At 45.7% G+C, this 24694-nt stretch overlaps 3 protein-coding genes across 3 annotated transcripts in view; 2 read left to right on the top strand and 1 right to left on the bottom strand.

Moving 5' to 3' along the window:
* LOC105840753 (L-lactate dehydrogenase A chain) overlaps window positions 1–5951 on the top strand; it is a 122932-nt gene extending 116981 nt beyond the window's left edge. The window contains exons 2-9 of the mRNA XM_036283487.1: window positions 55–250; window positions 327–454; window positions 827–979; window positions 1249–1366; window positions 2904–3242; window positions 3752–3869; window positions 3945–4077; window positions 4560–5951. Of these exons, the coding sequence (XP_036139380.1) occupies window positions 359–454; window positions 827–979; window positions 1249–1366; window positions 2904–3242; window positions 3752–3869; window positions 3945–4077; window positions 4560–4754 (1152 nt within the window). The 5' untranslated portion in view covers window positions 55–250; window positions 327–358 and the 3' untranslated portion in view covers window positions 4755–5951. The remainder of the gene's footprint in view (window positions 1–54; window positions 251–326; window positions 455–826; window positions 980–1248; window positions 1367–2903; window positions 3243–3751; window positions 3870–3944; window positions 4078–4559) is intronic.
* Window positions 1–24694, bottom strand: part of LOC105837115 (TSC22 domain family protein 1) — a 262982-nt gene that overhangs the window by 157284 nt on the left and 81004 nt on the right. The window lies entirely within an intron of this gene.
* On the top strand, window positions 6147–12963 carry LOC105840752 (L-lactate dehydrogenase A-like 6A). The gene is made up of 6 exons (XM_036283489.1): window positions 6147–6325; window positions 10728–10845; window positions 11333–11506; window positions 11754–11927; window positions 12060–12301; window positions 12564–12963. The coding sequence occupies exons 1-6, from the start codon at window positions 6164–6166 to the stop codon at window positions 12738–12740; spliced, it is 1047 nt and encodes a 348-aa protein (XP_036139382.1). The 5' UTR covers window positions 6147–6163; the 3' UTR covers window positions 12741–12963.

The raw sequence follows: 24694 nt of genomic DNA, 5'->3' as shown, positions 1-24694 counted from the left end.
AACGGCGGTATACCCGATTCACCTCAAAAACCTCGATGCCTCGTTTCTGCGTAGGCCGATCCGGATCTGCATAAGCGTAAGCAGCGACCGCCGTTCATTTGTAAGCCCCTACCTGAGAAGCTGCGACCACCGCGACGAGCGTCCGGAGTTAATAACGCAGGGAAAAGGAAGTCACGCGATTGAGGTAATGAGGATGATGAAACGACGCGGCTGATACACCTAAAGCGTTAATACGTCTCAAACGAGCGGGGTGCGAGTACACACATATTTACTAAAGTACACAGATGGATGGGATCGTGTTCTCATTAAATGTACTGCTCATGCAGCTGCTCGGTGAGCCAACAGCAACGACTGAAGCATGGCTGACGAAGGATCTGACATATCTAAAAGGGACGATACCCCGGCCGACAGCAATGCCGACGACAAAGTGCCAGATGAAACCGAATGCGACGACGTAAGTCGGAGATAATACTCTTTCGAATCCCGTCGAATGAATGAATTCAAATCTAGAGAAAGATATAACGTTTACTTGTGTAACATTAGGGATATCTTTACCGATATAAAACATAGATTCTTCACGGAAAAAACATTTTTTGCTGAAATGTCTAAAAATAATTTTGTTAGTTAAGCAAAACACTCAAGTTGATTGTTGAAATATCAAAACTTTTTCTACAATTTTGCTTATTATTCTTAAGTGTCCTATATAATTATTTTGATAATCTAATAAAATTATTTTCAAATGTATCTGTATCTAAATTTTTTAATACTTCAGTAAATTCCTTTTATGTAGCAAATAATATAGTTATGATATAAAACAATGTAATAGATCGAAAAAACTCCAATCACGACAACCACCACGAAGAACGCTTTAATAACGACGCAGCTTGGGCCATGTGAAACCTATCCGCATCCTATCAAAATTTCGATCGTGGGTACAAGAAAAGTTGGAATGGCTTGCGCTATTGCAATTTTAATGAGAGTAAGTATATGTATAGAGCAATTATATTATATAGCCCACTACACAGAAAGAAAGATTTCTTTAGATTTAATAAACAATTTTGTTCGACTATTCCAAAGCATATATATTTCTTTGTTTCTAATAAATCTTATTAAATCTAAAGAAATTTGTTTAAAACTTATTAAAACCAAAGAAATATATGCTTTGGAGTAATCGAACAAAACTGTTTATTAAATCTAAAGAAATCTTTCTCTCTGTGTACATTTGATTGACCATTTTATAATCTTCAGCGTATAGCAAGTGAGATTTGCCTGATCGATCAAAATTTGGACAAGGCTTCTGCCGAGGCTGAAGATATTCAGCAAGCTGGTATCTTTCTGGGATGTCCGTTGGTGACTGGCACATCAGGTACTTTTCATGCTAAGGATACATATTTAGATATTACATACATAGCAATAAATAAAAAGTGCAACAACTACATAATGTACCTCAGCTCTACTTTTCCCCGTTGTTTCTTGACCATACATCATTCTTACAAGAAACACCTCGTCGCATTATCCGTGTCAGATAAAGCCAGTGTTAGAGTTGTCACAGCGGTTAACACTTCGGATGATCCCATCGTCGTGCTCTATTCACAATCACGGAATCAACGAGTCGTGAACGCCCACGGACCTTCCGCGCGTTAGGTGTGAGGCAACTCACGACAGCCTGAATTCCAGAAATTTCAGATTGATACGTCCGCACTGATGAGTCTGCCGAGCGTCACTGATGTGTCACGATCATCGGCTCCGATCAACACCCATTTTAAATCGACGATCCGTTAGGTTGCCCGTCAAGGGTCCCCTGTCAACGTGCAGCGATTCAGAAACAACGCTCTCACATAGGTGAGGGTTTTGAGTTAGCGGCGAGTTTCGGAGGCCGGAATTCCCTGGGACCTGTCCTTTAATCTCGATTCTCATCTACATCGCCGAGCGCTTATACGCCGGTACGAACCGGGCGAACGTTTCCCCCGAGCTTTTCACGGACACACTCTCGTAAATCCCGTCCACTCTTATTTATCTCGGGCGTGATCGACTCCACGACGCGGTTTTCTGTTTCTGTTTCCAGCGTGCGTACAACGCGCGGTTACCCCGTCCGGCGAGCGGTCGGTTGTAAAAGCGCCGTATCCTTCATGGGAATTCAGAAGGACAGTAACGGAAAGTGTATATAGTACCGTCCAACTTGATCTCGTGGATAGTTTCATCGAGTTGCTCCACGTTTGATCTTGGGAATGATTTCGGTTTGTTCGAAATTTTTCCTCGGCGTCGCGTACAACGCGTAGCGAGTTCATATTTATACTCATATATAGGATAAGCGGAATGATTCCTCCTGATCTTGTCTCGTGCGAGGTAGCAATTACTGGAACAAGTGGGACGACTTTTTTATGGGCTTGCCAAGTTATCGGTAACAACATCTCTCTCTCCGTCGTAAATGTATCTTCCGTATAGTTGCGGTACCGCTGCGTGTTACTACAAGCATTTTGTGAAGGTGTTGCCAACGGATCTGTACTCTTTATTTTTCCGACCACGCCGGATTGTCTTCCCTCACCGTCGTTATCGGCGCATCTCTTCCGATGGTGATTCTCTCTCTCGAAAGGGGAGAAAATTTCTTATCCATTCTCGTCGTTTTGTATTCCACACACTTCCGAGGAGTTGATGATTGCACGGTTGAATGAGACATTCTCCAGCGAGAGATTCTCCGGAAAGGCATATCTGATTCTTAACGAAGCTATTTCCCGTTACGACTTCTTTCGCATGAATATCCTAGTGTCTTCTCTAAAGATTCGGAACGATTTATTATACCTTAACTCTCTCTCACGAAAATGTAGCTAAAACATTAAGATGCATCCTTACCTAGAAACTACCATTTCACGATAATCTACGATCAGCAATTGATTACATTTTAGATATCTACAAGGTAAAAGACTCGACAATAGTAATAATCGCGGTTTGCGAAAAAAGACCCGATGAGGAATTGAATGTGAAGCGCAACATCGAGGTGTTCAAGAAGATCGTCCCTACAATCACAAAGTTGGCCTCCAAGGCGGTGTTACTAGTTGTAACTCAACCGATCGACGTAATGTCGTACATCACTTGGAAGTTGTCCAAGTTTCCCTCAAGCAGAGTACTTGGCACGGGGACTCTTCTCGATACCTGCAGGTTTCAGGATTTACTGAGTCGGAAGTTGGGACTGGCGCGCACATCGATCAGCTGCATGAGTATCGGCGCGCAAGGCGACATATCTGGTACGAGATGACGCCCTGACTAATTTCACATAGATTTGCGACTGGTCATTAAGAACTTTTCTTTTTATTGGTACAATAATATTTAACAATTAGATTTCAATGAACACTATTTTTGCATCAATATTGTATTCATTGTTAACACTCGTAGTGTCAAATTTTATTTAATTTGAGTCATTTTAATGCCGATTTTATAGGTCGCCACTGCTTCTATCCAATAGGAAGGTTAAATTCAATAAATTAACGAAGGTTAGATATAATAAATCAACGATGTATTAAATGAGTACTTAATATTAGTTAAATTAACTACAACTCAAATTTACTCAAATTAACAAAATATTGAGTAGGAGCAATGGCGACTCAATGGAATTAACAGTGTACCGAATATTTCCATTGTAAACGCGCACAGGTATTGTTTCTGCTGAAAAGTATCGCACATACTTTAGTTTATTATAAATACGATCTAACAGTTAACGATGTCTCTTCCCTCCAACATCTGTCGTTTTATACAGTTCCCATATGGTCGAGTGTTCATGTGGCGGGTACGAAGTTACGCGACATAAACCCACGAATGGGTGAGGCGGATGATCCCGAGAAGTGGCGTGACATTTCCGAAGCTGTAAATAAAACGTCAGTGGCCTAAGATCACGGGTCATTCTCGAGAGAATTTAAGGAAGTAATAAAATCTTCGCGTTGTATTTACAGCGACACGGAGCTTAATCGGAAGAAGGGCGAAAGAGGGCCGAGCTGTTGGTCTCTTGGCTTCTGCACCGCTGAGATCGTCGACGCTATCGTCAGGAACACTAAGGCCGTATTGCCAGTGTCGACGTACATACACGTGAGAGACAACTAAGTTAACGTTCTGTAAAATTACTGAACGACTTTAGGATACATTTTAATAGCTCCTTATTCACGTTACTTTGAAATAAAAAAAAAACGTATTACTCTAATTTTGAAAACAAATTCCGGTTGGATAAAAATTCTATCAAGTAGAATTTAAACTTTTAATTTGTTAACTTTTATTTAATTAATTTTTCTTACAGTCCTTCTTATACTTATAATTGCAACATCGATTGTAGACTAATTAATTAACAATTAAATATGAAAGAAAGTTAGAACTTGCATATAATTAATAATAATAAAAATAATTGTAAGATAATGAAGTTTTAACTTGGTTTATAGCCGGAATTTTATCGTCTTTATAATTATTCTAATAAGCGATTCGTACTTTGGTGAGTTAGACAAAAGCGTTTTTGAGACGCGCTTATTCGCGTGTCGATTGGGACAGAGGAAACAAACTCGAGGAATTTCTCTTCGCAGAGTTGCGTCCACGGAACCGATAAAGATGTGTATATGTCGGTACCGTGTGTTCTCGGCCGAGAGGGTGTGTGCGCCACCGTGCGACAAAAGCTGAGCGATCAGGAGAGGACGGCGGTACAACAGTGCGCCGACAGCATCCGCGGTGTGCTGCGTGAGTGCGGCATTCTTCGCGAGTCGAGCGACATTGAAGAGTGACGATCGGACGGTGGACCGAGGAAAGGAGGAAAACGAGAAACGTAGAAGACCTGCGAACGGATACGCGGTGCGGAAATGGCGAATAGGAAGAGGAAGGGAGCAACGGGGCGACGATCCTAGAATGCATCTTCATCAATAAAGGCGATGCTGCACCTGGCAACCGGTTTCGCGGCATGCGTACATTGGATCGCCGTAATAAACGATATATGAGTGAAACGCGACTTCCTGGAAAATTAAACCTGCCGCGTTCTCCTAAGATTACCTGCGAACGGTACATGCAACTCGCGCCACAATGTTGCACGCGTGCGGAGCTTATTATCGTTTCTTTTTTGCTCGATCGAATTTTGATTTACGCAGCCGAACGATGTACAGCGGAAAGGTGAAAGGGTGGATGAAAATGTATTCTCCGTTGCACATGCGAGGCGAGCATATGGTGGAGTATTGCGGCTAAAGGAGATTGGATAATTTAAACTACAACTTTTTTTTACATCAGCTTTAGGTCTTGTTGTGCAGTAAAGTTATTGTTGTTATTACATAGATATGTATATATATTTTTTTTAATAGCGAAAATTTAATGGTTATTGTAATGAAACAGTACGTCTTTGTAATAAGAAAAAAAAATAGCAAGCTGAATTAGTAAGGCCTATAAGGATAGAATAAAAGAGTCGATTCCTAAGAATCCCTTCTCGATCCCTTCTCGAATATCCTGTAAAACACAAATTAGCAGTATCTCTTCAGAAACGCGGCGCATCCCACCTGTGCGGTTTCGCAGCAGCTGTCGATCAATTTTACAACCTTCTATCCCTAGAAAAACGAAAACTATAGAAACGTTCGATGCGTCGTCCAATTGGCGATTCGTCTCTGCATCTGCCGCGTGCGTTTACCTTTTTTTTTGTATAACGAGCATTCTTTCCATTCTATAATTGATTCTGTACGGCGCGATTGAATTTATCGATAGCATCTTTTCGTCCGTGATCGAACGTGTTAATCGAATTGTGTATCTCCTGCTACAAGATAACTCGAGGTACACATCTGGTACATATAGTACATTATGCGCGTACGAGATATACGTCGAACACGAGAGGCGAAGAGAGTTCTTTCACGTTCAATCATACGGAATCAGTACAATCATCTTATTGCGCGTCCTATTTTACGTAGTCGTCCAAAATTGACAATAAATCTACTTGTTACAATAAATCTATTTGTTGTCAACTTCATTGGCCTCCTGTCAAAAATATTTTTTTCGACTGTCTGCTTTTCCAGACGCATCCTATCTTATGTAAATTTCAATGACGGAACGTCAAATTTCGCGGTCTCAGTTAAAGGTATTCACGATGTCAAGCGATTTTTGGTTTGTCTAAATTATTTGGTGTTATATCGCGAAGTGGAAGGGCACAGGTGTATCGGATATGACCGAAACAAGAAGAAAATCACCTGAGATCGCTGGCAATACGGTGACTGTTTTACTGGCCAAACAGGCAGAACATCTTGCGGATGGCCATCGTGTCAAGGTCGTCGTCGTCGGCAGTGCGCCCAAGGGTGTCGCGGTCGCTATAGCGATTCTATTCAAAGTTAGTGTATACTTTGTATACTTCTTTTTCTGATTTCTAACCTTTTGTGTCAGTTCGATTTTTAAATTTATTTTTTATGCGCGTATGTATTACATTTTTTTATAATAATAATTAAATTATGCTATTACGATGTAAAATATGGCAGCACATACTCGTATATATTTTATTAACTATTGCAAATGATAATAGGCAAACATTGTTGTGTGTTGTTTGTATAACCTTTATGATCGATATCACGCAAGTATATAAATTTTATTACAAATTACGTCAAGTACACAAACTCCTCTAATTTATTATCTTTGTCTTTAATAGAGTAATATTTTAATATTACATTTTGTAAATTACTGCTAACTTTGTAAGAATTTTGATGCGTATAAGTCAACGTCAATACTAATATACATCATTGATGTACATTTATATACTTCGAGAAAGGTGTATCAACACTGATTAATGCACGCGTGCGTAATCGATCCGTGCCTCATTCCATCAGATGATACGATAATGTGCTCGATACGTCAATCTAAACATGTCCACAATGGTACCGGGTGAATGAGACATAGCGCCGGTATCCACACGGCTCGAGCACGTAATTCGTATTTGTTCGTCGGGGATCAGAGATATAATGCTCCACGTTGGCGAACCTTGGGAGATACTCGAGTTGCGCCCAACAAAGGACGACGGGGCCAAGGAATGCCCTGATCGACGTGTGTAGGTTTATGCATGGGTATATACGTGCAGATTTACGGAGACGAACTCTGAATGTAGGCTCGTTAGTGTATACGTGTGTGCCGGCTTAAAAAGGCTATTATGCAAATGATCCACGGAAGACCAGAAGAGGGATTTCGGCTAGGTAGGAAGGGCAGGGCGGGACATGGAGAAGAGAGACGAATAACAGGAAGAAGACGACAGAAGATGTAGAGAAGTAGGCCGAACCTTTCGCTCGTTATCGGATCGTAACGCGAGCATTTACACGTCGGCCAATGCGCCCCCGCAGGATGGCTTTAACCGACTGATTTATGTTAGTAACTATGGAGATAGACTGCAATTTATAACACGGTTCACCTGAAATTCCCACGCAAAACGCATACAAATGGCATAATAATAATCAATTGAAGATTTTGTAGAGGACATAATTTAGAAGCTTTTTAAACATTTTTTAAGACAGTTGCGTATAGACGCATTTATTTTCTTTGTCTTAACACGCCCTGATTTACATATGTAATAGTGGGAAATACGAGAAACATGAAATTGTTCGTAACATTCTAAATAAAACCGCATATTATCCATAGTATTGTTTAGGCATAATTCCGTATCCGTTGCGTCAAGGAGGAAAATTAACAGTTAGACGGAAGACACATTGTGGGCTGCAACGTTACAAGGTGCAACGGCGTTGTGTATCCATATGCTGAGTACATTCCGGTAGAGGGTAATAAATGTGGGCGACTAATTCTAGGTTTTGGTTTCCGCAAATTTACGAGGGCAAACAATGCCGTGTGCATGCGGTGGGACGCGGAGGGCGTAACTGACGGACGATAGACTTCTCGTTGAATGATCTTATGGTGTATATATCGAGAGACTAAATAATATACAGTGTTTATCATGTATATTATCGAGGAGGTCAGCATAGTACCGAGAATAACTAGGATATTAGGAAACCCGTTACCCTTATATGATGACAACTTTTGAGGAAAATTGCTAACGTTTCATATTAAATTAGTACCATGGATTTCCTTAAAACCACTTCGTTACTGGCAGTAACAAATAACTTCCGTAGTCTTTATAAAAGTTAGAAATATGTATACTTCTTTTTTTAAAGTTAACTAAGAAATTTCGGTGGCACTTGTCCGACATGATCATGAAGATCTCTTGATTGCCGGAACGGCGGTCGAAGACGTTGCGGAAAAAAACAGGAAGAAGAACATAAAAAAGAAGAACAAGAAGCGAAAGGTACAAGTCGTGCTGCTGCATCTCGCGTCGCAACATGGCAGATCGCATCAACGAGATCATCACGAGGTACAAAAATATGACCGCTACGGCCTACCGTCCACCTTGCAAACCTACCCAAATTCTTCACAACTATACGCGCCAGGCATCTTTTTTCTCCTTATTCTCTCTGCTTCTTGTTCCATTGCGACACACCGTGTTGGATGGACCGTATCAAGCTGCGCAAATTACACCGGACAAAACCTTCGGCGAAAGATACATCATTTATATATCCCAACTCATATCTACGTCGGTATTTAATATGCAGGCAGTTATGTCATCTTATGGAGAAATTGTGAGATGTCAGATAATGAGAAATTATTGTGCACGATTTAATAAAAAAAATATATAAATTAATTAATAAAATTATATATATATATACATATATAATAAAAATATTTAAGTTAAAAATTCTTTAAATGTTTAATATATGTTATCCCGAATATTTTAAGAGCTATTAAAAAAAAAAAAAAATTATTTCTGCGCATTATGCATATTATAGTGTGTTTATCATTAATAGAATACATTTCTAGTAATAATATTACTTCACAATAACTGTTGTCTTAATATTTATGCAATTATTTGAATACGGATTAGTACGATCACAAGAATTTTATTAAAAATATTTTATATATTTTCTACTTTCTCTTTTATTAATTTCTTATATAAATTTTTATATATTAATGTATATATTAATGTAATATATATTAATGTAATAACATTTCATTATTTTTATATATTAATATATGAATCAACAATCAAGAATTATTTTTTTACATAAAATCTCTATTCATTATTTTCTGTAATGATATAATACATCGTCAAAGAAAAATGTTTAAAGTATTTTTCTCTACATAAAAAATGTATTTATCTAAATTAATAAATTAAAATTTAAAAAAATTAATGCATTTTGTGATATAATCATAAAGAAATAATTTAGAAAGAAAAAAAAACCGAAAAGATAAATTTCGTCAAATATTTATACTTAAAAATAGAATAAAAGAATATATATGTGTATATGTATAAATAATTTGCAAGGAAACTCATTTTATATTAATTATGAAATATATATATATTCATATAAAAGTCCATTTTAATTAAAATTACGTATATATAATATTGCATATATATATAATATATATATAATATTGCACGTATATATAATATACAACATTAATTTTTGTTTAAAATGATTAGCGCAAGAGAAACTTACAATTAGTTATTAAGACAGTAAAAGTGATGGATCTATTCAAAAGAGTAAAAGCAGTTTATGATACTCCATATTTTTTAGAAGTTAGCTTGATGAAGTATGATAATTAAACGATGGACAACAGATCGAAAGCAGGAGAAGCGCAACGTAAATATATTGAGAAGTCATTTTGTATTTAGCCCGGCGTTTGTCTTGTAACTTGAAAGTGTGAAAGCACCATTTGTCTAAGGAAAATACATCGATGTGTTCGTGCAAGCGTCTTGGTAAAGTGTACATTAAATACGCACCGTCCGTCGTTATTACTACAAAAACGCGTTTGTATACAATATGGCTCTAGGAGAATAATACCCATTAATTTTTACGGGGTGATTTACATGATCATTCGAATATCTCATTATACCACAAATTAGCCTGCACAAATTAGAACTGCTCGAAGCTTAATGATCCGTCGTTCGAAAATGAATACAGATTACTAGCGGTCCTTTATACCGCTCGTTTGCCGCGCCATTTGCCACACTTCACGGGCTCGTATAACGTTACATATCCTCGGGTATCCCCTGGTGTATAGATGTATTCCACGTTAATGAAACTAAAAAAATTCATGGGAAAACAAATAGAAAACATTTACGAGGAAACCGTGATTGCGGGAGAAAAATGAAGCATGTGCGGACAGGGGGTCGCAGAAGCATTCTTCATGCTCGTTTGACATTTCATGTGGAACGCGGTCGCTACGGCCGAAAATCTTGTAGCGGCTGCCGGAGGTGGGACGGAAGGTGGTAATCCCCGGGAAGAGGAACCGACGTGAAGAAGCCGTACCGGTCCCATAATTATTCATGAATGAGTTATTGCCCGGCGTAAGATGTCGTTTGCGTCACCAGGTACCGGAGCAACAACGACCACGACGAAGCGAGGCCGACGTTAACGGATCCTCCCGAAAATAACACGCTTCTCGACGTTGCTCCTTGATCGGATCTTAACGATTCCTCGCATTAGGGACTTCGCAAACGGTGCTATTAATCGCACGCTTCGCTTGTATTTTAATGCAATTTCCGGGGAGGAGGGAGGCAAAGCCTGATGCTCCCGTTGCGTAACGATTCGCGTAATAACGCTGCCTGCCGGGCACAGCGTTTAATTGCCGTTAATTATTCTCTAGCTTCTTCGCCTTACTATTCCATTCTACCATTCATCCCCCTGTGATTTTTTTCGCAGCGCCTCGCCTCCGAGCTCGTCCTCATAGACGTGAACGAGGATCTCGCCAAAGCGGAAGCAGAAGACATCAGCCATGCGGCCGCGTACCTCGGCAATCCCAGGATTGTCGGTACCAAAGGTGAAGCCCAATAAAAGACAAAATAGCGAGATTACTGTCCGCGATTAACGAGCAATTATCTCAAAACAAGGGCGCTTTAACGTTCCGATAAGTAAATCGCGTGATAAGCCAATAAAGTCGCTAGAGATGCGCGGTATGTATTGAGATATATCTCAAGATATTAATAAAATTAAGATAATAAATCGCGCGATAATTTTACTCGACGATACGCAATAAGTGACGCACGAGCAACGCACACACCTAGAAATTAATTAACAATTGATGACAAACGATAATAACGCTAATGAAGTAAGCGATTGAAGGTATTTTAATTTCTTTTGTGATCTTTAAAAGTAGAGAGAACAGGTTTATCTTTTTGAATAGATTTATCCTTTCTATTTTTATACTAATTTTCCTTACAAAAATACTCCTCGTGCAGAAGCACGTGGAAACAAATAAAATCCTGTGATAAACGATAAATCATCCAGCGTGTATTACGCTCCGATAGATTATGCTTATGCCAGAGATGCAGCGGTATGTGTAATCACAGTTGGAAGCCAGTCTCGCGAAGATCAGCAGTCGACCGATTATCTAGAGCATAATCTGAAAATTTTCAAGGACGTCATTCCGAACGTCTCCAAGTACGCGCCGAACAGCGTTCTTCTCATTCTTTCGAAGCCAGGTACATGTTATTACTATATTTAAAATGCCTCCCATATCGCAGAAATCACGCACATACGTGTGTCACATTTGGTTTTTCTAATAAGTAGATATTTTAAATATTTGACAAGTGATGCATCAATCACTTCTCCAATTAAAATGTTTTATAACATTTATGTTAATTTAAAGTAAGCATTATAATTAATAATTGATAAATTTTAAATAAACAAATACGACACTTTAATGATTATTTCAATCCTTTTATTTAGTCGACATTCTGTCGTACGTTGCTATGAAACTGTCTGGGTTTCCACCGAATCGTGTTATAGGATTAGGAACATTTCTAGACAGTTGCAGATTTCAGTATTTCATAGCTCAAAAACTCGGGATTTCAGCAAGTGCGATTCAAGCGTTAATCATTGGCGAAAGCGGACCGGCTTCTGGTAACTACGCTATTAAAATGTTATAAATCGTAATAAATATATTTGTGTATTTTTCTATTTGATCTTGATTTCTTCGTCTCTTTAATAAATATTTCTGTTCTAATTTATTTTCTCTATTTTAATATATGTTAGTGCCAGTCTGGTCCGCCGTTGCGGTAATGGGAATGCCTTTAAAAGACATAAACAAAGAAATCGGGACAAGAACGGATCCAGAATCCTGGCACGAATTGCATACGAAAGTCGTCAATACCGATAACGAATTAATCATCAAGAAGGGCTATCACAGTTGGGGAGTTGGAATCTGTGCAGGCGAAATTGTCGATGCTATCGTGCGCAATACTTGCGCCTGTTTTACTGTCTCTACGTTCGTGAAGGTTTATTATCGATAAGTTTTATTAGAATTATTAAATTCCTGTTAGAAGATATCGCTCATATATCTTAGAAATTATTTTTTCTTTATTGTTTTTATCTCGCATTATATATGATTAAAATATTAATAATAAAAAAGATAACAAGAAATAAAAAGTGTTCAAGTAATATGTAAATATATGTAGTCCTTTTGCTTACACATAAATTACGAATATATTTCCGTGAACAACATCTGTCTTTCATTTGATAAAAAATGTCAAATTTTAGGGTTGCCGACATGGATTAGAAAAGGATATCTTTATGTCATTACCGTGCGTAGTAGGAAGAAATGGCGTACAGTCCTTTATTCGTTTGTTATATACATCTAAAGAGCAAGAATTGATGACGATATCTTGCCGAAGAATATATGAAGCACAAAAATTGATTCTCGACAAGATTGAATAAGAACGTAATTAAAGCGTTTGCATAATTTTGTAATTATTTTATTCGGTTGTAACCTAGAATATTAAATACTCTCAACAATTAATGTGAGAGTTGATCATATTTTTATTTCATATTTTGAAAGAAGTAGAAATTTATATGTATATATTTACCTCTTTTCATATATCGCGAAATTACATAAATAAAATTACGGCTCTTATCGTGAATTATATGGTGATGTTTTACATTAGTTAAAAAATCATTTAAACACTACATGTATATCAAGATTCTGTGATAAAATGTCTTATCTTTCTATCGTCTGACTTATCTAGTTAGAGAGTTAAGAAGAGAAATCTGCGTTTGTTTTATAAGATGGTTTGGTTTTATTGAGTAATCAGATGTAGCAGAGAGTACTATAAATTGTAGGGCGTACTTCGAAGATTTCGGTCCCAATTTGCAAAGATTAATGCAGACTACTCGTAATTAATTGCTCCTTGTATGGAGCAGTTAACCGCCCCGCTAAAGGCGATCGGGATGATGAAATGATTGCTATTATAAATATAAAGAGAGGCGGTTTCGCGCAGCTCTAGTGGTCAACGATACCCACCAATTTGTTACAAAATTCACGTATGTTGATATCATCCTTTTTGTCTCTGCCATACCCTACATTAGTTAAGACATATATTTACTGTCCAATGTTACTATTGCTTGAATATTAGTAACAAAGTGTTCAATACACGAGATTTAGACACTTATTTATAGTTGCGTTTTTACAGAAAATTTTTGATTGTTTTTTCGTATTTTGTTTGTTGTTCAATTTTTTGTTGTTTATAATATCTTATGCTAAATCATTCCTCCTATCTAAAAAAAAGGCATGTAAAGTCGATTGCTCGCATTTCTCGAAGATCATTGTTGTCGCTTTTCCGCGATGCCAATTGGTTCTCTCGCTGCGCTTACTTCGTGTTGCAAGAGTAGCTGTCATTGTAATTGAATTTTGACAGCTGTCAAATTTGTATAAATATTATCTATACATTTATTGTTGTAATTTATTTTTAAAAGGTAACAAATAAAAAGTTAAGTAGCGCGCGCGAAGCACGCGTCTGTGGTGTCTAGTGGTATATAAACTTGAAATATTTTTTATATTCTTTGATAATAATAGTATAAATATTTATTTTAATAATTTTTATAAATGTTTATCATAATTTTTTTAATACCTGACAAACTCAGACATAAAAATATGTACAAATAATTTAGCTTCCGAAACGGACCAATCTCCAATTTAGTTCAAATTTTGGAAATTTCATTTAGTGAAAAAAAACATATGCAAGAATTTTTGGCGACTCAAAAAAAATTTTTTTAAATGTCGGTAAGGAAATCCATAATTTGTAGACAAAAATTTAAATGTGCGTGTGTGTGTGTGTGTGTGTTGTGTGTGACCACAGCGAAGCAATGTCTTTGTTTACTTTTTTTATGGGTGTACTTGTAAAATAAGTAAGTGTTAATTCCGTTACCAGACATTGTATTAAAAACCTGCAAACACATGTGAACTTTACTTCGTTTGCAGTGTGCACATGGGTTAGCGACTTGGATGGGGTGCGTGCGTGAGTGAGTAAATGAGTGAGTGAGCCGAGAGTAAGCCGGGAGTGAGCGAGGAGTGAGCCGGGAGTGAGCCAGGAGTGAGCCGGGAGTGAGCCAGGAGTGAGCCAGGAGTGAGCCGGGAGTGAGCGAGGAGTGAGCGAGGAGTAAGCCAGGAGTGAGCCAGGAGTAAGCCGGGAGTGAGCCGGGAGTGAGCCAGGAGTGAGCCAGGAGTGAACCAGGAGTGAGCGAGTAAGTAAGCAAGGAGTGAGCGAGGAGTAAGCCAGGAGTAAGCCGGGAGTGAGCCGGGAGTGAGCCGGGAGTGAGCCGGGAGTGAGCCGGGAGTGAGCCGGGAGTGAGTAAGGAGTGAGTGAGTGAGTAAATGAGAGTGAGCGAGGAGTGAGTGAGGAGTAAGTGAGTGAGTGAGTAAGTGAGAAGTGAGCGAGGAGTGAGCCGGGAGTGAGCCAGGAGTGAGCTGGGAGTGAGCGAGGAGTGAGCCAGGAGTGAGCCGGGAGTGAGCCAGGAGTGAGCCGGGAGTGAGCGAGGAGTGAGCCGGGAGTGAGCAAGGAGTGAGCGAGGAGTAAGCCAGGAGTGAGCCAGGAGTAAGCCGGGAGTGAGCCGGGAGTAAGCCAGGAGTGAGCCAGGAGTGAGCCGGGAGTGAGTAAGGAGTGAGTGAGTGAGTAAATGAGAGTGAGCGAGGAGTGAGTGAGGAGTAAGTGAGTGAGTGAGTAAGTGAGAAGTGAGCGAGGAGTGAGCCGGGAGTGAGCCAGGAGTGAGCTGGGAGTGAGCGAGGAGTGAGCCAGGAGTGAGCCGGGAGTGAGCCAGGAGTGAGCCGGGAGTGAGCGAGGAGTGAGCCGGGAGTGAGCAAGGAGTGAGCGAGGAGTAAGCCAGGAGTGAGCCAGGAGTAAGCCGGGAGTGAGCCGGGAGTAAGCCAGGAGTGAGCCAGGAGTAAGCCGGGAGTGAGCCGGGAGTGAGCCGGGAGTGAGCCAGGAGTGAGCCAGGAGTGAACCAGGAGTGAGCGAGTAAGTGAGCGAGGAGTGAGCGAGGAGTAAGCCAGGAGTGAGCCAGGAGTAAGCCGGGAGTGAGCCAGGAGTAAGCCGGGAGTGAGCCGGGAGTGAGCCAGGAGTGAGCTGGGAGTGAGCGAGGAGTAAGCCAGGAGTGAGCCGGGAGTAAGCCGGGAGTGAGCGAGGAGTAAGCCAGGAGTGAGCCAGGAGTAAGCCGGGAGTGAGCCGGGAGTGAGCCGGGAGTGAGCCGGGAGTGAGCCAGGAGTGAGCCGGGAGTAAGCCGGGAGTGAGCGAGGAGTGAGCGAGGAGTAAGCCAGGAGTGAGCCAGGAGTAAGCCGGGAGTGAGCGAGGAGTAAGCCAGGAGTGAGCCGGGAGTGAGCCAGGAGTGAGCCGGGAGTGAGCGAGGAGTGAGCCGGGAGTGAGCGAGGAGTGAGCGAGGAGTAAGCCAGGAGTGAGCCAGGAGTAAGCCGGGAGTGAGCCGGGAGTAAGCCGGGAGTGAGCCGGGAGTGAGCCAAGAGTGAGCTGGGAGTGAGCGAGGAGTAAGCCAGGAGTGAGCCGGGAGTAAGCCGGGAGTGAGCGAGGAGTGAGCGAGGAGTAAGCCAGGAGTGAGCCAGGAGTAAGCCGGGAGTGAGCCGGGAGTGAGCCAGGAGTGAGCTGGGAGTGAGCGAGGAGTAAGCCAGGAGTGAGCCGGGAGTAAGCCGGGAGTGAGCCGGGAGTGAGCGAGAGTGAGCGAGGTGATGTAAGCCAGGAGTGAGCCAGGAGTAAGCCGGGAGTGAGCCGGGAGTGAGCCAGGAGTGAGCCAGGAGTGAACCAGGAGTGAGCGAGTAAGTGAGCGAGGAGTGAGCGAGAAGTGAGCGAAGAGTGAGCGAGGAGTAAGCGAGGAGTGAGCCAGGAGTGAGCCGGGAGTGAGCCGGGAGTGAGCCAGGAGTGAGCCGGGAGTGAGCCGGGAGTGAGCGAGGAGTGAGCGAGGAGTAAGCCAGGAGTGAGCCAGGAGTAAGCCGGGAGTGAGCCGGGAATGAGCGAGGAGTGAGCCAGGAGTGAGCCGGGAGTAAGCCGGGAGTGAGCGAGGAGTGAGCGAGGAGTAAGCCAGGAGTGAGCCAGGAGTAAGCCGGGAGTGAGCGAGGAGTAAGCCAGGAGTGAGCCGGGAGTGAGCCAGGAGTGAGCCGGGAGTGAGCGAGGAGTGAGCCGGGAGTGAGCGAGGAGTGAGCGAGGAGTAAGCCAGGAGTGAGCCAGGAGTAAGCCGGGAGTGAGCCGTGAATGAGCGAGGAGTGAGCCAGGAGTAAGCCGGGAGTGAGCGAGGAGTGAGCGAGGAGTAAGCCAGGAGTGAGCCAGGAGTAAGCCGGGAGTGAGCGAGGAGTAAGCCAGGAGTGAGCCGGGAGTGAGCCAGGAGTGAGCCGGGAGTGAGCGAGGAGTGAGCCGGGAGTGAGCGAGGAGTGAGCGAGGAGTAAGCCAGGAGTGAGCCAGGAGTAAGCCGGGAGTGAGCCGGGAGTAAGCCGGGAGTGAGCCGGGAGTAAGCCAGGAGTGAGCCAGGAGTGAACCAGGAGTGAGCGAGTAAGTGAGCGAGGAGTGAGCGAGGAGTAAGCCAGGAGTGAGCCAGGAGTAAGCCGGGAGTGAGCCAGGAGTAAGCCGGGAGTGAGCCGGGAGTGAGCCAAGAGTGAGCTGGGAGTGAGCGAGGAGTAAGCCGGGAGTGAGCCGGGAGTGAGCGAGGAGTGAGCGAGGAGTAAGCCGGGAGTGAGCCGGGAATGAGCCGGGAGTGAGCCGAGAGTGAGCGAGGAGTGAGCCGGGAGTGAACCGGGAGTGAGCCGGGAGTGAGCCGGGAGTGAACCGGGAGTAAGCCGGGAGTGAGCCGGGAGTGAGCCAAGAGTGAGTCGGGAGTGAGCGAGGAGTGAGCGAGGAGTGAGCCGGGAGTGAACCGGGAGTAAGCCGGGAGTGAGCCGGGAGTGAGCGAGGAGTGAGCCGGGAGTGAGCCGGGAGTGAGCCGGGAGTGAACCGGGAGTGAGCCGGGAGTGAGCCGGGAGTGAGCCGGGAGTGAGCCGGGAGTGAGCCGGGAGTGAGTCGGGAGTGAGCGAGGAGTGAGCCGGGAGTGAGCCGGGAGTGAGCGAGAAGTGAGCCGGGAGTAAGCCGGGAGTGAGCGAGGAGTGAGCGAGGAGTGAGCGAGGAGTGAGCGAGTGAGCGAGGGTGCGAGTGAGCGAGGAGTGAGCGAGGAGTGAGCGAGGAGTGAGCGCGTGAGCGAGCTGGCGAGTGAGCGAGGAGTAAGCCAGGAGTGAGCCGGGAGTGAGCCGGGAGTGAGCCAGGAGTGAGCTGGGAGTGAGCGAGGAGTGAGCTGGGAGTGAGCGAGGAGTAAGCCAGGAGTGAGCCGGGAGTGAGCCGGGAGTGAGCCAGGAGTGAGCCGGGAGTGAGCGAGGAGTGAGCCGGGAGTGAGCGAGGAGTGAGCGAGGAGTAAGCCAGGAGTGAGCCAGGAGTAAGCCGGGAGTGAGCCGGGAGTAAGCCGGGAGTGAGCCGGGAGTAAGCCAGGAGTGAGCCAGGAGTGAACCAGGAGTGAGCGAGTAAGTGAGCGAGGAGTGAGCGAGGAGTAAGCCAGGAGTGAGCCAGGAGTAAGCCGGGAGTGAGCCAGGAGTAAGCCGGGAGTGAGCCGGGAGTGAGCCAAGAGTGAGCTGGGAGTGAGCGAGGAGTAAGCCGGGAGTGAGCCGGGAGTGAGCGAGGAGTGAGCGAGGAGTAAGCCGGGAGTGAGCCGGGAATGAGCCGGGAGTGAGCCGAGAGTGAGCGAGGAGTGAGCCGGGAGTGAACCGGGAGTGAGCCGGGAGTGAGCCGGGAGTGAACCGGGAGTAAGCCGGGAGTGAGCCGGGAGTGAGCCAAGAGTGAGTCGGGAGTGAGCGAGGAGTGAGCGAGGAGTGAGCCGGGAGTGAACCGGGAGTAAGCCGGGAGTGAGCCGGGAGTGAGCGAGGAGTGAGCCGGGAGTGAGCCGGGAGTGAGCCGGGAGTGAGCCGGGAGTGAGCCGGGAGTGAGCCGGGAGTGAGCCGGGAGTGAGCCGGGAGTGAGCCGGGAGTGAGCCGGGAGTGAGCGAGGAGTGAGCCGGGAGTGAGCCGGGAGTGAGCGAGGAGTGAGCCGGGAGTGAGCCGGGAGTGAGCGAGGAGTGAGCGAGGAGTGAGCGAGGAGTGAGCGAGTGAGCGAGGGTGCGAGTGAGCGAGGAGTGAGCGAGGAGTGAGCGAGGAGTGAGCGCGTGAGCGAGCTGGCGAGTGAGCGAGGAGTAAGCCAGGAGTGAGCCGGGAGTGAGCCGGGAGTGAGCCAGGAGTGAGCTGGGAGTGAGCGAGGAGTGAGCTGGGAGTGAGCGAGGAGTAAGCCAGGAGTGAGCCGGGAGTGAGCCGGGAGTGAGCGAGGAGTGAGCGAGGAGTAAGCCAGGAGTGAGCCAGGAGTAAGCCGGGAGTGAGCCGGGAGTGAGCCGGGAGTGAGCCAGGAGTGAACCAGGAGTGAGCGAGTAAGTGAGCGAGGAGTGAGCCGGGAGTGAACCGGGAGTAAGCCGGGAGTGAGCCGGGAGTGAGCGAGGAGTGAGCCGGGAGTGAGCCGGGAGTGAGCCGGGAGTGAACCGGGAGTGAGCCGGGAGTAAGCCGGGAGTGAGCGAGGAGTGAGCGAGGAGTAAGCCAGGAGTGAGCCAGGAGTAAGCCGGGAGTGAGCCGGGAGTGAGCCAGGAGTGAGCTGGGAGTGAGCGAGGAGTAAGCCAGGAGTGAGCCGGGAGTAAGCCGGGAGTGAGCCGGGAGTGAGCGAGGAGTGAGCGAGGAGTAAGCCAGGAGTGAGCCAGGAGTAAGCCGGGAGTGAGCCGGGAGTGAGCCAGGAGTGAGCCAGGAGTGAACCAGGAGTGAGCGAGTAAGTGAGCGAGGAGTGAGCGAGAAGTGAGCGAAGAGTGAGCGAGGAGTAAGCGAGGAGTGAGCCAGGAGTGAGCCGGGAGTGAGCCGGGAGTGAGCCAGGAGTGAGCCGGGAGTGAGCCGGGAGTGAGCGAGGAGTGAGCGAGGAGTAAGCCAGGAGTGAGCCAGGAGTAAGCCGGGAGTGAGCCGGGAATGAGCGAGGAGTGAGCCAGGAGTGAGCCGGGAGTAAGCCGGGAGTGAGCGAGGAGTGAGCGAGGAGTAAGCCAGGAGTGAGCCAGGAGTAAGCCGGGAGTGAGCGAGGAGTAAGCCAGGAGTGAGCCGGGAGTGAGCCAGGAGTGAGCCGGGAGTGAGCGAGGAGTGAGCCGGGAGTGAGCGAGGAGTGAGCGAGGAGTAAGCCAGGAGTGAGCCAGGAGTAAGCCGGGAGTGAGCCGGGAATGAGCGAGGAGTGAGCCAGGAGTAAGCCGGGAGTGAGCGAGGAGTGAGCGAGGAGTAAGCCAGGAGTGAGCCAGGAGTAAGCCGGGAGTGAGCGAGGAGTAAGCCAGGAGTGAGCCGGGAGTGAGCCAGGAGTGAGCCGGGAGTGAGCGAGGAGTGAGCCGGGAGTGAGCGAGGAGTGAGCGAGGAGTAAGCCAGGAGTGAGCCAGGAGTAAGCCGGGAGTGAGCCGGGAGTAAGCCGGGAGTGAGCCGGGAGTAAGCCAGGAGTGAGCCAGGAGTGAACCAGGAGTGAGCGAGTAAGTGAGCGAGGAGTGAGCGAGGAGTAAGCCAGGAGTGAGCCAGGAGTAAGCCGGGAGTGAGCCAGGAGTAAGCCGGGAGTGAGCCGGGAGTGAGCCAAGAGTGAGCTGGGAGTGAGCGAGGAGTAAGCCGGGAGTGAGCCGGGAGTGAGCGAGGAGTGAGCGAGGAGTAAGCCGGGAGTGAGCCGGGAATGAGCCGGGAGTGAGCCGAGAGTGAGCGAGGAGTGAGCCGGGAGTGAACCGGGAGTGAGCCGGGAGTGAGCCGGGAGTGAACCGGGAGTAAGCCGGGAGTGAGCCGGGAGTGAGCCAAGAGTGAGTCGGGAGTGAGCGAGGAGTGAGCGAGGAGTGAGCCGGGAGTGAACCGGGAGTAAGCCGGGAGTGAGCCGGGAGTGAGCGAGGAGTGAGCCGGGAGTGAGCCGGGAGTGAGCCGGGAGTGAACCGGGAGTGAGCCGGGAGTGAGCCGGGAGTGAGCCGGGAGTGAGCCGGGAGTGAGCCGGGAGTGAGTCGGGAGTGAGCGAGGAGTGAGCCGGGAGTGAGCCGGGAGTGAGCGAGAAGTGAGCCGGGAGTAAGCCGGGAGTGAGCGAGGAGTGAGCGAGGAGTGAGCGAGGAGTGAGCGAGTGAGCGAGGGTGCGAGTGAGCGAGGAGTGAGCGAGGAGTGAGCGAGGAGTGAGCGCGTGAGCGAGCTGGCGAGTGAGCGAGGAGTAAGCCAGGAGTGAGCCGGGAGTGAGCCGGGAGTGAGCCAGGAGTGAGCTGGGAGTGAGCGAGGAGTGAGCTGGGAGTGAGCGAGGAGTAAGCCAGGAGTGAGCCGGGAGTGAGCCGGGAGTGAGCCAGGAGTGAGCCGGGAGTGAGCGAGGAGTGAGCCGGGAGTGAGCGAGGAGTGAGCGAGGAGTAAGCCAGGAGTGAGCCAGGAGTAAGCCGGGAGTGAGCCGGGAGTAAGCCGGGAGTGAGCCGGGAGTAAGCCAGGAGTGAGCCAGGAGTGAACCAGGAGTGAGCGAGTAAGTGAGCGAGGAGTGAGCGAGGAGTAAGCCAGGAGTGAGCCAGGAGTAAGCCGGGAGTGAGCCAGGAGTAAGCCGGGAGTGAGCCGGGAGTGAGCCAAGAGTGAGCTGGGAGTGAGCGAGGAGTAAGCCGGGAGTGAGCCGGGAGTGAGCGAGGAGTGAGCGAGGAGTAAGCCGGGAGTGAGCCGGGAATGAGCCGGGAGTGAGCCGAGAGTGAGCGAGGAGTGAGCCGGGAGTGAACCGGGAGTGAGCCGGGAGTGAGCCGGGAGTGAACCGGGAGTAAGCCGGGAGTGAGCCGGGAGTGAGCCAAGAGTGAGTCGGGAGTGAGCGAGGAGTGAGCGAGGAGTGAGCCGGGAGTGAACCGGGAGTAAGCCGGGAGTGAGCCGGGAGTGAGCGAGGAGTGAGCCGGGAGTGAGCCGGGAGTGAGCCGGGAGTGAACCGGGAGTGAGCCGGGAGTGAGCCGGGAGTGAGCCGGGAGTGAGCCGGGAGTGAGCCGGGAGTGAGTCGGGAGTGAGCGAGGAGTGAGCCGGGAGTGAGCCGGGAGTGAGCGAGAAGTGAGCCGGGAGTAAGCCGGGAGTGAGCGAGGAGTGAGCGAGGAGTGAGCGAGGAGTGAGCGAGTGAGCGAGGGTGCGAGTGAGCGAGGAGTGAGCGAGGAGTGAGCGAGGAGTGAGCGCGTGAGCGAGCTGGCGAGTGAGCGAGGAGTAAGCCAGGAGTGAGCCGGGAGTGAGCCGGGAGTGAGCCAGGAGTGAGCTGGGAGTGAGCGAGGAGTGAGCTGGGAGTGAGCGAGGAGTAAGCCAGGAGTGAGCCGGGAGTGAGCCGGGAGTGAGCGAGGAGTGAGCGAGGAGTAAGCCAGGAGTGAGCCAGGAGTAAGCCGGGAGTGAGCCGGGAGTGAGCCGGGAGTGAGCCAGGAGTGAACCAGGAGTGAGCGAGTAAGTGAGCGAGGAGTGAGCCGGGAGTGAACCGGGAGTAAGCCGGGAGTGAGCCGGGAGTGAGCGAGGAGTGAGCCGGGAGTGAGCCGGGAGTGAGCCGGGAGTGAACCGGGAGTGAGCCGGGAGTGAGCCGGGAGTGAGCCGGGAGTGAGCCGGGAGTGAGCCGGGAGTGAGTCGGGAGTGAGCGAGGAGTGAGCCGGGAGTGAGCCGGGAGTGAGCGAGAAGTGAGCCGGGAGTAAGCCGGGAGTGAGCGAGGAGTGAGCGAGGAGTGAGCGAGGAGTGAGCGAGTGAGCGAGGGTGCGAGTGAGCGAGGAGTGAGCGAGGAGTGAGCGCGTGAGCGAGCTGGCGAGTGAGCGAGGAGTAAGCCAGGAGTGAGCCGGGAGTGAGCCGGGAGTGAGCCAGGAGTGAGCTGGGAGTGAGCGAGGAGTGAGCTGGGAGTGAGCGAGGAGTAAGCCAGGAGTGAGCCGGGAGTGAGCCGGGAGTGAGCGAGGAGTGAGCGAGGAGTAAGCCAGGAGTGAGCCAGGAGTAAGCCGGGAGTGAGCCGGGAGTGAGCCGGGAGTGAGCCAGGAGTGAACCAGGAGTGAGCGAGTAAGTGAGCGAGGAGTGAGCGAGAAGTGAGCGAAGAGTGAGCGAGGAGTAAGCGAGGAGTGAGCCAGGAGTGAGCCGGGAGTGAGCCAGGAGTGAGCCGGGAGTGAGCCGGGAGTGAGCGAGGAGTGAGCGAGGAGTAAGCCAGGAGTGAGCCGGGAGTAAGCCGGGAGTAAGCCGGGAGTAAGCCGGGAGTAAGCCGGGAGTGAGCGAGGAGTGAGCGAGTGAGCGAGCTGGCGAGTGAGCGCGTGAGCGAGCTGGCGAGTGAGCGAAGAGTGAGCGAGGAGTGAGCAAGTGAGCGAGGAGTGAGCGAGGAGTGAGCCAGTGAGTGACTGAGTGTGTGAGTGAGTGAGTGAAAAAGGGTGCAAGGAAGAGAGCAAACGAGCGAACGTAACTAGATAAATATGTAGCTAGGTAGCTAGGTAGCTAGATAGCAGTAAGTATGCAAGTAGGTATGTATGTTGGTATGTATGTATGTAAGTAGGTATGTAGATATGTATGTATGTATAATTAAACTTTACATTTTTTAATTTAAAATTGCAGAAGACGTTTGATTAATGTAAACGAAAGATAGAGAAAATCAAATTGCAATTATTATTTTTAAAGTAAAAAGTCAAATAGCGCGCGCGCAGCGCGCGCTTGTAATGTTCTAGTATATTCTAAAAAAGCTTGTTTAAGATAGTTCTATCATAGAATGGAATTTCATGGATGCTTGAAAAGGGCTTATTTAAGTTATAGAAAAAATGTTGCTATTCATAATTAAGAATATAATGATTACTTAAACAAAATAAATTATTTTTAAAACAAATTTTTGATAATTAAAAATGACAATTTCGGGATTCTTTTTACATAATACAAGCTTGTAATAAACATGATAACACTGACTCTATTAATAAAAAACTTAACCTGCCTTATTATTGTAACAGACAGATCTTATTTAATTCAGAAATTGACAACAACAATCCACAACATTTCATTATTATTTTATTTCCATAAAAATTAATTTCTCTTCACTTCTTACTCATACATATTTATACATATATAGACTGAGTCAAATTTTACGTTATAAATACTTCAAAATATATGAAGTCGAGTATGTAATTCATTATAATATTGAATATATCTGTAGCGTTCGAAGTAAATGGTATCAAAACTTATGCAGTATCTCGTACCAAGTGTAGCAAGACCGGGTATCTATTATGTGAAACGTTGTTTCAAGAGACCTTTAGTGTTAAATGTCAATTATAGTTGTCTTTTTTGCGGGTTATCTTGAAGACGGTTGGCAATAAAAATATTAATAAATTGTGTTTATCAATTTATATAATTGCCTAGACATAATTATAAATAACTAATATCTAAAAAGTACTTACTAAAATGTGTGTACTAATAAAATCGTTGAACGTTAGTTACGCATTCCTATAAATTTATTCTTAAAAGCAACACTAATTTGGTTCTTGTTCTGTCAAAATTTCCAAATTCTAAAAATAAAAATTTCGTGATATTTATGACTCTGTTATTGGTTACCGTATTATCGTCAATAATATGTCAAAAAATAAAAAAAAATTTTCTCAATTAATCATCCTCATAAATATGTCATAGTCTTAAATCTCCCTACTACACTGAAAATATTATCTTATTTAAAATAAATATTATTTATTTTTTACAAACTTCTGTATGGCACTATTAAACAAAATATTTATTTTAATTTAGTAAATTTTTTTTTAGTGTATTATTAATAGCATTATACATATACAGAAAGGCTGGCTCAAATAATACACATGATAAAAATTAAAAATATCTGCCAAAACAATTAAAAATAAAAACATTAAAATCATAAATTTAATTTTTAATTATTTACAATAAAAATTAAAGTTAATTTAACACTTGTAGTTTAAAAGACATTGATTATTTGCAATAAAAATTAGAATTAATTTAACACTTGTAGTTTAAAAATTAATCCGAAACTATTTTGGTATCTCTTTCCCTGTCTCAGTATAATTATAAAAACTTGTCTTTATGTAAAATAAACAACGTAAATATTTTAGAAAGTGGAATAATTAAATATCAACGCATATATACACATATGTATCTCATGGAACTGACCTTTTATTAAACGATTTAATAAGCAGCTTTTTTATAACGCATATTCTGGTAATTTTTTTTATTGAAATATTATATGAATTAATATGATTAATTAATAAACGTAATAAAACATTTAATTACTCTGTTGAAAACAATAAAGATAATAAAATATAAAATATATAATGTTTAAACTACATCTCATCCTATATTGGAAAGGAAA

The sequence above is a fragment of the Monomorium pharaonis genome, chromosome 2 (assembly GCF_013373865.1).
Source record: "Monomorium pharaonis isolate MP-MQ-018 chromosome 2, ASM1337386v2, whole genome shotgun sequence".
In the NCBI taxonomy this organism is placed as follows: domain Eukaryota; kingdom Metazoa; phylum Arthropoda; class Insecta; order Hymenoptera; family Formicidae; genus Monomorium; species Monomorium pharaonis.
This window is presented reverse-complemented; position numbering and strand designations above follow the sequence as displayed.